This window comes from Grus americana, chromosome 22 (genome assembly GCF_028858705.1).
Source record: "Grus americana isolate bGruAme1 chromosome 22, bGruAme1.mat, whole genome shotgun sequence".
NCBI classification, from domain to species: Eukaryota; Metazoa; Chordata; class Aves; order Gruiformes; family Gruidae; genus Grus; species Grus americana.
The window spans coordinates 6,866,333-6,883,705 of record NC_072873.1 but is presented as its reverse complement, the minus strand read 5'-3'; the positions used below and the strand labels follow the sequence as shown (position 1 = coordinate 6,883,705).

Here is a 17,373-nt window from a genome sequence, read left to right as displayed (position 1 = left end):
CCTTCACCCGAGAGGGTGCTGGGTTCAGAGGGACAGGGGACTCCAGTGCACGGCCTGCTGTTGCCGATATCAACACTAACTTGTGAACACCTCAGCCAAGAGGTTGGCAACAACTGGGCCATGCCAGATGCTGTGCTGAAGGGGGATAGGGCTGCATGGGGAAGCTGTCCCTGCTGCCCATGCCCAGGTGTGATGACAATGGCCCCAAGATCAGATGATGGAGAGATGGGACAGGTAGAGTGAGGACTGTGGGCCATCTGCATGGCTATTTTCCCATTCCCAATTCCAGCCATCCTTTAGCAACGTATTCTTCTGACTCTCCTTCTCCAGTACACTCCTCCCAAAGCAAGAGGAGCACTCTTCCCCATGACCTTGGGGGACCTCCCTGGGACAGCCCACATGCCCACAGTTCCTCTCTGGAGGACAGCAGTTGTCAGGATTCCTGTTCACATGACATGCTCCAGGGCCAAGGGGGTATTTCTGAGAGGAGACACAGCAAGGCAAGGACTGGTGGCCATTGGCTGTGGTGTAACTAGGGTTGTCTTCCTCAGCCTCACGAGGCAGAACCTGAAAGAAGACTTCCTGCAGTGTGTCCCACCCTCCAATGCCTGTATAGGAGTCATGATGGCTCCTCCTAATTGCCGCTCAAAGCAATGTCATTCTCTCTCGGCGGTCAGTATGCAGATGGAAAGACCACCGGAGGGAAACAGACAAGGTTGCATCAATTTATTACTGAGTCTAAAGAGGGAAATGAGGTCAATCCAAGTGGAGGTCCCCAGTGCGGGGACAAGCAGGAGCAGCAAAGAATCTGTTTCCCTTTTCCTGTTGACAGAGTTCCCCCAGGACCAACCTGTTGACCTGCCTGGCAAAGGGAGACAGGCAAGAAGATTACTCCATGCTGTGAGGTAAGCACAAGGCACCAAAGACAAGAGAGGAAAAGTGTGAGGGGAAGAGAGGAAAGGTAGGCATTGGCCGTAGTTTCAGAGAGCTCAGGCTGGCCCAGTCTTGCCCTTGCTGTGCAAGCCAGAGATGGTCAGCTGCCCTTAAAACAATGCCACAAAGCTTGATCCTCTGTCCAGCATCATGTTCAGAGTTCCTGGGGGTCCTTGTCCGAGGCCGTTGCCAGTATCTTTAGCAGGGGGGGCATCTGCAGCCACAGTAGCAGCTGGTGATACAGGAGAGGTCACAGCACCCAGAGGTGATGGGCACTCCATCACAGCTGAGGATGCTGCCAATGGCAGCGGAGGTGGACGAGCCCACAACGGTGTTCTGTGGGAAGGAGCTGAGGATGGGGCCGGGCAGGGTCACCACCACGGGGGAGGGCTCAATGACGACGGTGGAGTTCTGGCACTGCCTGACACAGGGCTCATTGCAGCTGTTGGCCAGCGGGGTCGGGCCACAGGGCTGGCAGGGCAGGCAGGGCTGGCACTGGTCGTAGCAGGACATGTCTTGGGGCAGAGGTGCACCTGGGAGAGAGAGTAGGGAGGAAGCAAAACATGGGGATGTGTGAGGAGCAGCCTGTCACCACACCATGAGGGAGCCAAAGAACATGCAGGGCCAGGAGGTGGAGGCTCGGCAGAGATGTATGAGAGCTTCTTGGCCTCGTTCTGCCAGGGCCCATAAAAGCCACAGAGCTCCTATGCAGCCACTGTTTAGCCCCTGATTCCAGAAGCCATCTCAGTACAGTCCCAGCTTTCCTCCATGCCTAACCTTCTCCCCACTTCCCTCTCTCGTGACAAGCAGCCCCAACATCTGGCACAGAACAAAGCTGGTGTCACCTGAGAAGCCCACTGAGATGAGACCTCCTTTTAGAGAAATCAGAGAAGGAGAAGGAGCTTCCGACTCACCTGGTTCCCAAGGAGAAGGAGGCAAGAGAAGTGGCTGAGGAAGTGAGGAGTTGGGTTGGCTTTTATCATGGACCTTTGCTGCCAGAGGCATCCCTTGTAGAGGTGATTATTTTCTGACAAGCTCATCTTGAATGCAGATCATCCCAGCAAATGCTGTGGGCTGTGTTCTGGCTTCCTGCACTGCTGTCTCTTCATGTCCTGCTTTATGTCAGGCACATTCCTCAGTGAAGGCATCTTCTGTGTGACAGGATGAGAGGCCCAAGCATTTCTGGTGCAGAACACGTCAGTGTGGGCAGAGGACTCATCTCACATGCTGGAAGAGTCCAGAAAAGATCACTCAAGATGAAGTAAACAGCTGGCTCAGACAACACACACGCACAGACACACACACAGGCACACACACAAATCTAGCCCTCTAGACATGTAGAGTCAATTGGGAAGACTCAAGACACCCAAAGAGAGGCTGTCTGCACTGCCCAGGGCCACTGCACAGGTCGTGGACTTGACAGAGTCTTCTTCTGCATGTCCTGTGTCCAAGGGTTCAGTGTGGCTGAGGGAAGACTGGTCTGCACTCGGTGAGAGCCGGAGATGCAGCTGATGAGAGTGAGGTTCCCAGCATGACACTTTCACTGACACAGAAGGCCTCTCCCTGCTCTCTGTCTGTCCTAGAGTACCCTGGACATGGATATGGCCTTTAGCCATGGCATGGAGGTGGTGTAAGGGCTGGTAGGAGAGTTTGTGTGTTCACTTCTGATCATCGCATGATGAAGCAAGCCGTGCAGAGGTGACCAGGTAGGCAGGCCATGATACGAGCTCATGCTAGCTGGGGAGTTCAGAGGCCACAAATGATGAAATGCAGGATCAGTGTCTCCAGAAGGATGGTTTGTCCCATTTACCATGCACATCTGCTTTGGGATGGGCTAAGTCCAGTGTGCGAGCTGATGTCTCCTCACTGACTGTGGGGAGAGTCTACAGAGTCTGTTAGAGCAGGTCCAGAGGAGGGCCACACAAATGATGGGAGGGATGGAACCCCTGCCCTATGAAGAAAGGCAGAGAGAGGTTCTCCTCAGATTTTAATGACACGGCTTCTCCGCAAGTCTACCACATCCCTAAGACTCCCAGCAGACTCTCTGAGAATGAAGCAGCACCCACAGTAGAAGAAGAAAGACCTAGGGAGTTCCTACTGCCATTTGGACATGCACAAGTTCACTGGATGATGCATCAAAGGGGGTTCTGAGAGCTGACTGGGCAGCCCCTGGAAGGAAGATGGAGCAAATACTCTCACACTCACTCACAATGTTTGTGTACACTCATGCTTGCATTACAATTGAAGAAACTCCTCCAAACTTACATGTTCCCATCTACCCTTAGTGATCTCCTTAAGGGAGATGTGGGGGTTTGAGACCAGCCCTAGATCTGGAAAGGAAGTGGAGTTTCACTGGGGTATTTACACAGCCGCAGAACAGGGTGTGTCTAGGACAAGCCAGACTCCCCACAGCCTGCAAACACTGAGGCTGGGACTCCAGAGGTGAGTGTGACTGGTCCCAGTAACAAAAGGCACTCAGACTCTTCAAAGCATTCCTTCAAATGCCGTCTATTAGCGCTAAGAACAGAAAGAAAGAGAGGACAGTATGGGTAACCTTACCTCCCTTCAGATGCTTAGAACCCTGAGCTGCTCTATGTCAGCTGCTCTGACAGAATGAGAGAATCACAGAAGAGTTGAGGTTGGAAGGCACCTCTGGAGGTCATCTGGTCCCACGCCCCTGCTCAAGCAGGGCCACCTAGAGCCAATTGTCCAGGACCGTGTCTGGGTCAGTTGTGAATATCTCTAAAGAAGGAGACTTGGCAACCTCCCTGGGCAACCCGTGCCAGTGCTCTGGCACTTGCACAATACAATATGTTGCCCCCTTGCCAGGGACAGGACACTGTGCAGATCCCATCCACAGAAGGGTTACCCTATTGTGGTCAGTTGTGCTTTGAGAGCATTTTCTCAATCGGAAACACCTCTAGTCACCATTTCTACTGTCAAACACTACAACCTTGCCAGCTGTTTAGTACAGGTGAACAACTACCAGCAGCTTTCACATCCCTGTTTCTTAGGGTGTAAATCAAGGTGTTCAGCAGGGGAGTCAGAGTGGTGTAAATAACAGCTGCATCTCTGCCTGTAGATGGTTTGAACCACCATAGAAAAAAGGACCTCTGGCAACAATACACTTAGACTGAACTGTAACACCCACATAGATCTTGTGCCCTTTTCCTGCCTTTGCAAGATCAATTTTCTTGGACAGGCTAACCAGGGGTCATGCCAAGAGCCACGAGCAGCTGTCCCTTCTGTCACAAGACATGCCATCCCTCCCTCTTCAACCAGGATAATTGCTGATGGTATCAATCTGAAGAAGGACCTTCTGCTTATTACGAGGTCTATTGTGGGAGGGATAGGAAGTCCAGCTGTGCTGCTGGAGATGATGGGTATTGATAGCATGACTAGGGAAGAAGGATTTCTGACATGGAAGTGAAATGCCTTTATAAAAGTTTGGCCTTCAGTTGTTTTGAGAGATGTTTCCTTAGGCATAAGTCCCTGGTGCAGGACAGTGGAAGGGGGTTTTCCGTTCTTCCACTTGTACACTCTTGTCAGGACATCTGGATTTTCATGCAAGCAATAGGATACGAGGCTGTAGTGGCTGCCAAGAGACATTTCCACCCATCAGAAGGGTTGAGATTTGCAGGTATAAAATCTCTTTGCTTCCCCCAGAATGGCAGCCAGTTCCTGAGCAGAAATTCTCAGGTGGGGGGAATCATGAAGCAGTGAAGAGATGTGCCTTCCCCTTCAGCTCTCTTGGGAAGTGCACCCAATACCCTCATCCTTGCTGATCTTCACATTCTCCTGCAAGCTCTGTGTCAGAGCAATTTGATCTCCCTCAGAAATACACCGTTTCTCTGTCCCCATTTCTGTGCTGACTGCCCTCACCTCCCACATGCTCAGCTCCAATTTCCAGCATCGACGCATTCAGCAGCATGGGCGACATTTCCCTGCTACTCCTGCCCATGCATGCTGGCCAGGTCCCCTAGATTGGATGGTGGAGTGGAGATGAAGGTGGTGTGGTGGCTATGGGCCATCCCAAAGGCTGTTCCCTGCTTTAACACTTGTGCCATTCTGCAAAGCAAATCATCTTCCTGAGCCCCACACCCCCTGCCACCGCAGTGCAGTTCCAACCATAGCGAGATGAACGCCCTTCCTCAAGAGCTCATGGGGATGCTGACCCCTCAGGGCATCCTGCCTTTCTGGGCCTTTCTGGGCAGAGACAAGGCATGGCAAGGCCTGATGGTCACTGGCAGCAGAGCATCCAGGGATGTCTTCGACAGCTCCGAGTGACAGTGTCCAAAAGAGGAGCCACTGCAGGCTGTCCCAACCTCCCATTCCTCTGTGAATGGAGAATGTGCCCTCACCCCCTTCATCCCCAGAGCAACACCCTTCTCCTTTGGCAGTGTGGGTAGTGTCCACAGAGGGAAGGACCACATGGAGGCCAGGCTTGAATGCAGCAGAACTTTAATGAGTCAAAACAGGGAAACAAAGTCACTCCAAGTAAAGCAGAGCAGTGCAGGGACCCCTGGAAGCAGCCAAGAGTCTGTGGTCCTTGGCCATGGAGAAGTTCCTGCCTGCTGTCTTTCCGCCTGCCCCATAGCTACAGAGGAGACAGATGGTGCCCACCAGGCTGCTCTTGGTGAGACCTTGCTGCCAAGGGGAACCAAAGCAAACAAGGAAGAGGGAGAGAAAAGCAAAGCCATCCAGCTATAGTGAAATCAACATCCAAAATCTCAATCCTCTGCCCAGCACCATCTTCTGAGTTCCTCAAGGTCTCTCAGTGGGGTGTTTCTAGCATCTTTCTCAGAGGAGGCACCTCCTGCCACCATAGCGGCTGGAAATGCCAGAGAGGTCACAGCACCCAGAGGTGATGGGTACTCCATCACAGCTGAGGATGCTGCCAACAGCAGCAGAGGTGGACGAGCCCACAACGGTGCTCTGTGGGAAGGAGCTGAGGATGGGGCCGGGCAGGGTCACCACCACGGGGGAGGGCTCAATGACAACGGTGGAGTTCTGGCACTGCCTGACACAGGGCTCGTTGCAGCTGTTGGCCAGCGGGGTCGGGCCACATGGCCGGCATGGCAGGCACTGGTTGTAGCAGGACATATCTCTAAGGGTGGAGGTGCACCTGGAAGAGAGGGCGGGGAAGAAGCAGAGCACAAGGGTGGGTGAGGAGCAGCCTGCTATTTTCTGTGTCAAAAAGGAGCCAAGGGCACTCCTGAGTGGGGAGCTGGAAACTGGACCCACACAGTCTTCATTTCCCTACAAAGAGCAGCCTGGTCCAGGGAGTCTCTCTCCTAATTCGGAAACCAAAAGTCCTCTCAGCCCTGTCCCAGCATCTCTCTAAGCATACCTCCTCCCCACTTCTCTTTCCTGTAGTAACATGCTTCAAGCCCCAGCACAGGACAGAGCCAGTATCAGCTGAGAGATCCATCAAGGAAATCTCTCACTTTGGAAGAGGAGGAGAAGGGGCTCCAGACTCACCTGGTTCTCAAGGAGAAGGAGACAGGAGAAGAGGATGAGAGAGCAGGGGCTTGGGCTGGCTTTTATACCTGCCCTGTGTTACCGCAGGACCAGAGGCACCCTTTGCAGAGGTAACAATTTTCTGACAAGCTCGTCTTGCATGCAAACCATCACAGCTAATGATACGGGCTGTGCTTTCTTTTCCAACACTGCTGCCTCTTCATTTCCAAGTTTGTGCCATGCCCATTCCCTGATGAAGGCTTCTTCTGAGCGCTGGGGTGAAAGGCCCTAAAATTTCTAGGGCAGGAATGCAGCAGTATGGGCAGAAGACTCAGCTCAAGTGCTGGATGGGTCCAGAGCAGGCAAGTGACACAAGCCTGAGTCCTTCTGTTGGGACTGTTTGCAGTGTCGTTCTTAGGATGAAGCCCCAGCAATCCTCAGCTGGACAACCATGGGATCCCGTGCATGAGGACGTGCCACATCCGTCTCTTTCCCTCCCTCCTCAGCTCACTCTGATGCTCACTTGCTGTTGCCTCCAGAAGTGTTTGGGTTGTGCTGCTAGGTTTTGACCCCATCCTGCCTAACACTCATCAGTCCCCAGGGGTCCTCAGCAGAGTCCATGGTTCGTTGCGTTCCTACATGTGTTCTTGTCTTGTGTGTCCTTGTACGCAGCCAGGTTTGTGTCGATGCATGTGGGAGCACAAATCTCTGCATGATTCTGTGCTGGTGTGAATAAGCATGGGGGGGGGGGGGGTGTCCTTGTGTGTCCCTCATCACAAGGGAATACGCTGCTCTTGGCAGGGACACTCTCCAGTGCTCTGTCCATCAGCGCCACAGAGCAGCAGATTCCCAGCCTCAGAAGGAGCCAGACTGCAGATTGAACGGCGATGGCACCAGCCTGCTAGAGATCTGTCCAGGGAAGAGGCCCTGAAATGCCGCCCCTGCCTCTTGAGACCACTTTTCCCAGCCTCTCCAAAGCTCACACTCCACTGCTGCTAATTCCAGGCCCCAACAAGGATGGTTTCACTCCAGCTTGAATCCTTAGTCTACATTCAGTGCTCTCTCTAGCAATAAAGAGTTCCAAAGGATGGGGTTTGCTTTATGCACAAGTAGAAAGGCTGACGAATGCTGCTGACCATGTGCTGGCCATCCCTGAGTGGATCTGCTTCCACTGCAGTCTTGGTGGTGCCTGGGGTGGGACACAGGTCCTCTCTCATATCCATGTCAATGTCAAATGGAACAGGCTGCCCGGAGAGATTGTGGACGCCCCATCCCTGGAAGTGTTCAAGGCCAGGTTGGATGGGGCTTTGGGCAACCTGGTCTCGTGGAGGGTGTCCCTGCCCATGGCAGGGGGTTGGAACTGGATGAGTTTTACAGTGCCTTCCATCCCAAACCATTCTATGAGTCTACAGTCTTTCTTGACATGGGGTTCATCACTATGACCCATTTCAGTATCCATCCTCACCTCCTGTTGGTGTGTCATCTCATCTGTCCTGAGGGTCCACTCTGCCTTAGGCAAGTGTCACACCTTCTCCATCTGCACTGCCTACCTCAATGTAATGGCCCCCAATTCTGTGCCCGTGGCCTCAAGTACCTGAGGACAGGATCCCAGAACCCTGCACACAGCATGGCTGCTGACTTCTTGCACCACAAGGATGCCCCTGTTGAATCCCCTCCTGTTCAGCCTGAGGAATCAGGAGATGAAAGCTGACCTCACCAGGTGGTCTTGCAGGATGGGGCTAGGCTAGAGTCAGTAGGAATTCTCCCTCTACATGAGACACCTGTGGACTGAGGAAGAGGAGGGAGGATCATGGAGTTGTGAGTCATGATGCCAGCTGGGGAGAGAAGCTGCCTGAGAAAGTGCTGGAAAGGAGGGCTGGGTTTGTTCTTGTGTTTGAGAGGCAGGAAGGCTCCAGCTGGCTCCAGAAAGGTGCTCTTTCTCTCCCAGCAGCACTGATTTGTCCTCTCAGAGGTTCAGCTCCTCCCCCTGTACTTGTCCCACCTCCCCTGCTCCCACCACCTCCTCCTCTGCTCGCCCTCCTTGCCCTGAGAACTGCCCTTCAGCACTTGCTTCCTCCTGCATTCGTGCCTGACAGTCCACACCTGCATGGCATCCCCTGGAGACTTGACCTGAGAGCTTGCTTTTCCTTTCATCTTGATGGATGCGAGCACCCAGCAGAACCCCGTGCCCTTTCCTTCCAGGTGTCGTTTCAAATGCCCAGTTTCCCAATGAGACACTTGGAGGAAATAAGAGTGCTGTAAAACCAGCAGGTACTTCACTTCCAAAACGTCCTGCCACGCCCTGTTGCTGTGCGGTTCCCGCTGGCCAGCAACACCTTCCCCGTGGCCGAGGTGCCCGTGCCGGGGACAGCCTCTGCCCGCACTCCCGCACACCCAGTGCCGCTGCGGGCAGCTCCGCTGCGGCCGCTCTGTCCCGCGGCGCCGCCTTCCTGCTGGCTCCGTGCTGCCAGCGGCTGCTCGCGGGGCCGCTGCCGACCGTTCACGGGCCACTCGGCCGGCGACAGCGGCTGCAAGGGCGGCAGGAGCAGCCGGAGGGGCCCCGGGGCGGGGTCGGTGTGGTTTTGGGGTGCCTTGTCCCCGGGCAGCAGCACCTCCCGACCCGTTGCCGGGGTTCATGAGCTACGGCAGCGCCGGATGTCCCCGCGACGGCGGCTCGTCCCGCTTCGGTCTGCGGCGGGTGGTGCGGGAGGACCAGGGCTCGGCAGCGCCGCGCTCCCCGGCCCCGGCAGGGCTCAGCCCCGGGGCGGAGCTGGGAGGGGAAGAGGGGGAAGGGGAGAGGAGGCGGGGTGGGCGGAGCAGAGAGCCGGGGCTGGCGGGGGGCAGCGAGGCGCGGGCGGCAGAGCGGCGGGATGCGGCGGTGCCGGGGCGCAGGGCTGGCGGGGCTGGCCGCGGTGCTCCTGGGTGCGTGGGGCTGGCGGTGGTGGCGGGGCGCTGGACCTGGGGCTGCTTGGGACCGGCGCTGGGCAAGAGGCTCGCCTCTGGCCCTCCTGCTTCTCTCTTTCTCCCTTGCTCTTCCTGTCTTCTCCTTCCTTTCTCCCCTCAATGACTCCCCCCTTCCAACTCTCATTCCTACACTCATCTCTCCACCAATTCTTAATGGGCACTTCCATTACTGCACATGTCGAGAGCCTCTGGAAACCCTGCACCTCATCATCTCTCTATGGTCCTGGCTGCTTCTGCAGGATTTGTTCTGAAAAACAGCAGGTAGGGCTGGGTAGAAACTGGTTTTTGATTTCCCCTTCCCTCCCTCTTTTTCTCCTTTCTGGCAGTGGCTATGGGCAGAGCCCAGGTGCAGCAGGAGCCGTCGGCAGAGACCACCGAGGGCACCGGCATCAACATCACTTGCTCACACCCCAACATACAGACAGGAGACCTCATCTACTGGTACCGTCAGCTCCCGGGCCGAGGCCCCGCATTCCTCACGTTCGGTCATAAAGGGACCAAAGAGGTGCCGGACCCGCCGGGGCGGCTGTGGGTGGCGGCAGACCGCCGGTCCAGCGCCCTGTGGCTCGCCCGGCCCCGGCGCGGGGACGCGGCGGTGTATTACTGCGCCCTGAGAGACACGGGGAGAGGAGCCGGGGCTGCGGCCGGGCACGAACCACGAAGCAGGAACGGTGGCGGGCGGGGCCGGGCGTGTGTGTCGGGGGCGGGGGGACAGCCCCGGCCGGGCCCGCCAGGGGGCGCTGCCGCTCCGCCCGCCGGGGCCGCCTCGCCCCGCCCGGCCCCGCCCGGCCCCGGGCCCCGCGCCCCTTCCCCCGCCCGACCGGCACCGGCACCGGCAGCACCACCTCCTCCTTGCAGTCGGTGCCTGCGCTCGGCACCTCTTCTCCTTGATGGCTGCTGCAGAGCTGTGCTCCTGGAGGCAGCAAACAGCCACGCTTGCTCAGCGCTACACATGCAGACTGACACGGTCCCTGCAAGGCAGGGAGGGCAGTAGGGTGTGTCCCACGAGGCTCTCTTGCTTCCCCAGAAAGGGCTCAGAGCGTTCTGGCTAACGTGACATCCTCTGGCCTGTCTGTAAAGGCCTGCTGCCAGCGTTGTCTCAGCAATGCATCTCAGAAGGCACAGATTCCCATCCTGCCCGTGTCAGGCTGGTTCTTCTCTTGCCTCTGTCCTCCCCTTGCCAAGGCTGCTCAGCTGGTTTTGCCTTTTTTGAAGGCAAAGTGACAGCTGTACGTTCTTCACGTGAGGACATGGCACAGGGATTTCATGGTGCCATGAGTAAACTGAATTCAAATGCTCCAGAGAGATGCTCGTTCGCCAGCGGACATCGGGCCACAGGGTCAGCATGGCAGTCACTGGTCATAGCAGGACATGTTTCAAGTCCAGAAGTGCTCCTAGGAGACAGAACAGAGGGGAAGCAGAGCACTCTCTGAATGAGACTTTCACCCCTCTACTCCCTCTCATGGCAAGCAGCACCATGACTCAGCATAGGATGGAGGAGTACACTTCTGCATGAGCAGAAAAAGGACGTGGGGAAAGGGCTTCAGACTCACCTGGTTCCCAAGGAGAAGGAGGCAAGAGAAGTGGATGAGAGATCAAGGAGCTGGGCTGGCTATTATGGTGGCCCTGACCTGCCCCACTGTGGTGGGTTGACCCTGGCTGGGGGCCAGGTGCCCACCAGAGCCTCTCTATCATTCCCCTCATTCACTAGACAGGGGAGAAAAGGTATAATGAAAAGCTTATGGGTCGAGATGAAGACAGGGAGAGATCACTTGCTAATTATCGTGATGAGCAAACCAGACTGAACTTAGAGAGGGAATTAATCTAATTTATAACTAAGCAAAACAGAGTAGAGGAATGAGAAATAAAATGAAATCTTAAAACACCTCCCCCCACCCCTCCCATCTTCCCGGGCTCAACTTCACTCCTGGCTTCAACCTCCGCCCCCCTCAGCGTGACAGGGGGACGGGGAATGGGGGTTACGGTCAGTTCATCACATGTTTCTTCTGCCACTTCTTCCTCCTCAGGGGGAGGACTCCTCTCATCGTTCCCCTGCTCCAGCATGGAGTCCCTCTCACGGGACGCAGTCCTTCACGAACTTCTCCAACTTGGGTCTCCCACAAGGTGCAGACCTTCAGGAGCAGATTGCTCCAGCGTGGATCCCCCACAGGGTCACAAGTCCTGCCAGCAAACCTCTGGCGTGGGCTCCTCTCTCCACTGGTCCACAGGTCCTGTCAGGAACTTGCTCCAGTGTGGGCTTCCCACGGGGTCACAGCCTCCTTCAGGTGCCTCCACATGTCCGGCGTGGGGTCCTCCATGGTCTGCAGGTGGAATCTCTACACCCCCTCATCCTTCCTCCATGGGCTGCAGGGGGACAGCCTGCTTCACCATGCTTTTCACCAGGGGCTGCAGGGGGATCTCTGCTCCGGCGCCTGGAGCACCTCCTGCCCCTCCTTCTGCACTGACCTTGGTGTCTGCAGAGTTTCTCACATCTTCTCACTCCTATCTCCGGCTGCAAACTCTCTCTCTCTAACTTGTTTTTTTTCCCTTCTTAAATATGTTATCACAGAGGCGCTGATTGGCTTGGCCTTGGCCAGTGGTGGGTCTGTCTTAGAGCTGGCTGGCATTGGCTCTATCAGACACAGGGGAAGCTTCTAGCAGCTTCTCACAGAAGCCACCCCTGTAGCCCCCCCCACTACCAAAACCTTGCCACACAAACCCAACACACCCAGGCCCAGAGGTAGCTTCGAAGGAAGTGGCAATTTTCTAAGGTGCTCATGATGAACGGAAAACATCCAAGGTAATAACTTGGGCTGGGTGGTTGTTTTCCTTGATGCTGCCTTTTCATTTCCTGGCTCTTGCCATACCCATTCCCTCATGGAGTGCTGGGATTGAGAGGCCCCAGGATTTCCGGGGCAGGAATGTGTCAGTGCCAGCAGACGACTCAGCTCAGGTGCCGGAGGGGTGCAGTGCAGGCAAGTGATGTTGTCCTGGGGTATGCTGGTGGGGTTGCCTGTGGCTACATTGACAGGAAGGGGCCCAGCTGCTCCCAGCCCTGCAATCCTTGGCTGCTCACCCAAGGGCTTCCTTGTGTAAGGCTGTCCCGTGTCTTTCTCTTTCTCTCCCTCCCAACTCACTCCAATGGTCACTTGGAGGGAGTAGGTGGGCTGCACTGCTAGATTTCATAGAGTCTAAATCTTTTACCCATGCAACTAAGCAGCCTTCCCCAAGATTTGGGTATCGAGGCCTGCAAAGTTTATGATGTCCCTCGTTTTTTCAATGCTGCTGAAAATCAAAGCTATGTGGGCCCTCTTCTACCACTGGGAAATTATGGGGTAGACAGCATGATGCTGGAAGAGAAAAATCAATTTTGGGTATGGCACATAGCCCTTCTTGATGCCTTTGACATCCGTTGTCAGATTCAGTTCTAGCTGAGCTTTGGCTTTCCTAACCTCATCCCTACATGCTTGGACAGTGCCTCTGGATTCCTCCCAGCTTACCTGTCTTGGCTTCCCTCTCCTGTTTTCTTCCTTCTTCTGTTCTGGTTTGGCCAGGAGCTCCTTGTTCATCCCTACAGGCCTCCTGGCATGCTTTCCTGACTTTCTGGTCTTTGGGAATGGACTGCTCTTGAGCTTGCAGGAGGTGTTCCTGGGATGCTCAGCAGCTTTCTTGGGCCCTTCTAGCCTCTAGGGCCTTACTCCACAGGACTTTCCCAAGCAGACCTTTAAAGACACCAAAGCCTGCTGCCCCAAAGGCCTGGATTGTGAGCTTGCTATTTACCCTCCTCCCTCCCCTCAGGATCCTGACCACCTCCACCATTTCATTGTCACTGCAGCCCAGGCTGCCTTTGATCTTCACATCCCCAACGAGCTCTTCCTTGTTGGTACATATGAGGTCCAGCAGAACACCTGTCCTTGTTGGATCTTCTCTCACTTGGGTGATGAAGTTGTCGTCCATGCACTCCAGAAAACTCCTGGCTTCCTTATGTCCTGCTGTGTTGTCCCTCTAGCAGATATTGTGGTGGCTGAAGTTCCCCATGAGGAGCAGGGCCTGTGAATGTGAGGCTGCTCCTGTCTGTCTGTAGAAGGCCTCATCCACTGGCTCTTCCTGGTCAGGTGGCCTGTAGCGGATACGCACTACAATGTCACTCTTACCTGTGCTCTCTTTAATGCTCACCAATATGCTCTCAGCTGCTGCATCACCTATCCCCAGGCAGAGCTCCATGCACTCCAACTGCTCTCTCACAGAAAGGGCAAGCCCCCTTCCTTGTCTTCCCAGCCTGTTCTTCTGAAGCAGCCTCTGTCCCTCCATTGCAACATGCCAGTCATGGGAGACATCCCACCCCGGTTCCGTGACCCCAGTGTGATTGTGTCCCTGCAGCTGCACACAGATCTCTAACTTCTTGTGTTTACTCCCCATACCGCATGCATTAGGGTACAGGCAATTGACAGAGGAGTCCAGCACGTTGACGTCCTAGAAAGGGTTTTGGGGACTTCTCCACAATGATGCCTTGTAGGCACTTCCTTGCTTACATGCAGCTGCTAGAGGTGAGCCCACTTAAGCCCTGTTTTCTTGATCTTGTTCAAAAAACAGGGCTTCAAGGCACACGTGGCTCCTCTTTAGCTGTGTGGGCAGTGAACCTACTTTGTAGTTGTAAGCCCTTCGGTGGGGCAGGAGCCTTCCCCTTGGTGTTAGAAGTCACCAGGTTCCATGCTGGGGTTGTCCCCTCAGAAACTGCTCTTAGGAGTGTAAGGCCCTGATAACAAGTGAATGTCCAAACACCCATCTTGACATGGACAGGGATGGGCTGATGATGACCAGGGAGTGTTGAACAAGAACGCAGCCTGCGGAGGCAGGATAACGTCTTGTGAGACCGCTCCTCTATTCCTGAAACACGTGAACAATGACCATCTGTGCCCTGTGCACCATGTGCCTGTGAAAGATCACCAGTCACTTGGTCAGCCATAAAAGGGGGGGGGGGGGGGGCATTGAGACCCCGAGGATCCCCCCCAACCCACTGACTCATTTCTAGAACATTTCTGAACATTCCTGAGCACATACTGCGCCTGCTCAGTGATGACAGACCCCCGCATATGCGGCGGGCACATCGGCTTATAAAAAGGGAAAACGTAAGTTTTTGGCGTGCGCCCACCACCTGAAGACTACAACTATGAGCAGAGAACATCGCTGGATCCAAGGGTGGTGATATCTTTTCTCTCCCTCTCTCTTTTCTTTCTCTCTTTTCCTCTCTATCACTCTCTTTGTCTCTAACTTAATTTTCGGCATGTTAGGGTAATATCGTCACATGTTTTGCTGAAACCTTACCTTTCATAGTTCTGCTAAATTTTCAGCATTGTTATGACCTTTACCAAGCCTCTATCTTTTGTAGTTCCACTGAGTTTTAAGTAAATTTATAGTTGGTTTGAACCTCTAAAGTAATTGTCATTACTTCTGCTTACTGCGCAGAGAATTAAAAAGTTAACTCACTCTCACCCCCTGAATGGGATTGGACAAGGAGTCTACAAGTGCTGGTCAGTTTTTCAGAACCACCTTTTAAAAACACAGGCACAGGCATTCCATTGTGTTGAAAGTGAAGCAAGCGGGGCAGAAGACCAGCCTGGCTGAACAGGGAACTCCTCGCAGAGCTCAAGAGGAAAAAGAACTTGCAAGATCTTTAGAAGGAAGGTCAGGCTTTGCGGGGAGAATACAGAGCTGTCGTTCGCTTATGCAGGGAGGAGATATGAAAGGCTGTGGTGGTTTAACTTGGCAGGCAGCTAAAACAACCGCACAGCTGTTCGCTCACTATCCCTGCCCACAGTGGGATGGGGGACAGAATTGAAAAGAAAAAAGTTAATACTCCTGGCTTTAGAAAAAGACAGTTTAAGAGGACAGAAAGGAAGGGAGGAAGAGGAGAAGTAGTAGTAGTAGTAGTAATAATAATAATAATAATAAAAAAAAAATAATAATTAAAAAAAGTATATAGAAAATAAGTGATGCACAGCACAATTTCTCACCACCCGTAGCCGATGCACAGCTAGTTCCTGGGCTGCTGCACCTCCTGGCCAACCCCCCAGTTATATACTGTGCATGATGTCATATGGCATGGACTATCCCGTTGGCCAGTTTGGGTCAGCTGTCCTGGCTGTGTCCCCTCCCAGCTTCTTGGATGCCCCCTGCCTTCTCCTTGGCAGGCCAGTATGAGAAGCTGAAAAGTCCTTGACTGCTTGGCAGCAACTAAGAACATCAGTGTGTTATTAACATTATTCTCTCTCTAAATCCAAAACACAGCACTCTACCAGCTGCTAGGAAGAAAATTAACTCTACCCCAGCTGAAACCAGGACAAAGGGCAAAGCTCAATTAGAGTTGAAACTGCTAGTGTGATGTCAGACAACAAGAAAGGCTTTTTGGAAGCATGTTAACAGCAAGAGGAGGCCTAAAGAAACCATTGGGCTGATACTTGTTGAAGATGGCCACCTGACTAATGGGAATGAAGAAAAAGCAGAGGTATTCAACGCTTTTTTTGCCCCAGCCTTTAACAGTACCGGTAGACCTTGAGCTGCCTGGTCCTCTGAGTCAGAGGACAACAGCTGCGGGAAAAGTGACTTTCCATTGGTGGATGCTGAAATTGGAAGGGACCAGTTGTATCAGCTGAATGTTCATAAGTCCATGGGGCCAGATGGGATTCATGCCAAAGTACTGAAGGAGCTGGCGGATGTTATGGTAGGACCCCTTTCAATCATCTACCAAAAGTCTTGGAGGTCTAGGGAGGTCCCTGCTGACCGGAAGCTTGCCAATGTTATCCCAATTTACAAGAAGAGCCTGAGGGAAGACCCAGGAAACTACAGACCTGGTAGCCTAACCTCAGTTCCTGGAGAAATAATGGAGAAGATTATACTAGTTGCAACTGAAAGGCATTTAAAGCGCAATGCAGTCATCAGGCAGAGTCAACATGGGTTCACAAAGGGAAAGTCCTGTGGAACTACTGTTCTTCTGTGATAAGGTCACCTGCCTAGTGGATGAAGGGAAGGCAGTGGATGTAGTTTTTCTGGATTTTAGTAAGGCTTTTGATACTGTCCCTCACAGCATGCTTCTGGACAAGTTGTCCAACTGTGAGATGAGCAGGTACACGATGTGCTGGGTGAAGAACCGGCAGAACGGCAGGGCTCAAAGGGTTGTAGCGAACAGGGCTAGGTCTGGCTGGTGACCAGTCACCAGCAGTGTGCCTCAGGGCTCAATTCTAGGGCCAGTTCTTTTCAATATTTTTATCAGTGATCTTCATGCAGGAGTTGAATGCACCATGAGCAATTCTGCTGATGATACCAAACTGGGAGGTGCTGTTGACTCTCTTGAGGGACAAGAGGCCTTGCAGGGGGATCTAGATATTTGGAGCACTGGGCAATCATCAAAGGCATGAAATTTAATAAGATCAAATGCAGGATTCTGCACCTGGTACGGAGCACTGCCAGACACAAGTATAAATTGGGAGAGCAGCCCTGCAGCAAGGGATCTGGGGATGCTGGTTAACAGCCAGCTCACTATGAGTCAGCAGCATGCCCTGGCAGCCAAGAGGGCAAACCACATCCCGGGGTGCATCAAACCCAGTATAACCATCTGGTCAAGATTGGTGATTATGCCACTGTACTTAGCATTGGTGCAGCCTCACCTAGAGTGCAGCGTGTAATTCTGGCTCCCACAACTTAAAAAAGATGTTAAGATACTTGAATCTCTCCTCTCCTCTCCTCTCCTCTCCTCTCCTTCCCTTCCCCATGCCAGAGGTTGCCCTTACCTTAACACTAGAGGCAGACACTACCTCCTTCTCCACTGCTTTGGGGCTCATCAAGCTGCCAGAGAAAATCCTCTCTATCTCCCTTTCACCTGCTCTGATGATGTGCAGCTGGCTCACTTGCAGCTGCTTGCCCACTGGTGAATGCCAACCGCTTGCTCTCTGTTGGCCTGAGAATATTCTCTGGGGTTACAGTTCCTGCCAACCGCTTTAGCAGGAAGCGCTCTGTAAA

At 53.8% G+C, this 17,373-nt stretch overlaps 1 protein-coding gene and 1 gene segment (V, D, J or C); one reads left to right on the top strand and one right to left on the bottom strand.

Moving 5' to 3' along the window:
- Positions 1-1,131: 1,131 nt before the first annotated feature.
- LOC129195372 (feather keratin Cos1-1/Cos1-3/Cos2-1-like) lies at positions 1,132-1,973 on the bottom strand. Its single transcript, XM_054801316.1, has 2 exons — positions 1,844-1,973; positions 1,132-1,466 (listed from the first exon to the last, which is right to left on the bottom strand). Exons 1-2 carry the CDS (start codon positions 1,971-1,973, stop codon positions 1,132-1,134), a joined length of 465 nt encoding a protein of 154 aa, XP_054657291.1.
- A 7,290-nt stretch (positions 1,974-9,263) lies between these two features.
- LOC129195371 (T cell receptor alpha variable 4-like) lies at positions 9,264-13,090 on the top strand. The segment is given in 3 exon segments: positions 9,264-9,315; positions 9,684-9,983; positions 12,950-13,090. Coding segments are annotated over 3 exon segments (450 nt in total).
- The last annotated feature ends 4,283 nt before the right edge of the window (positions 13,091-17,373 follow it).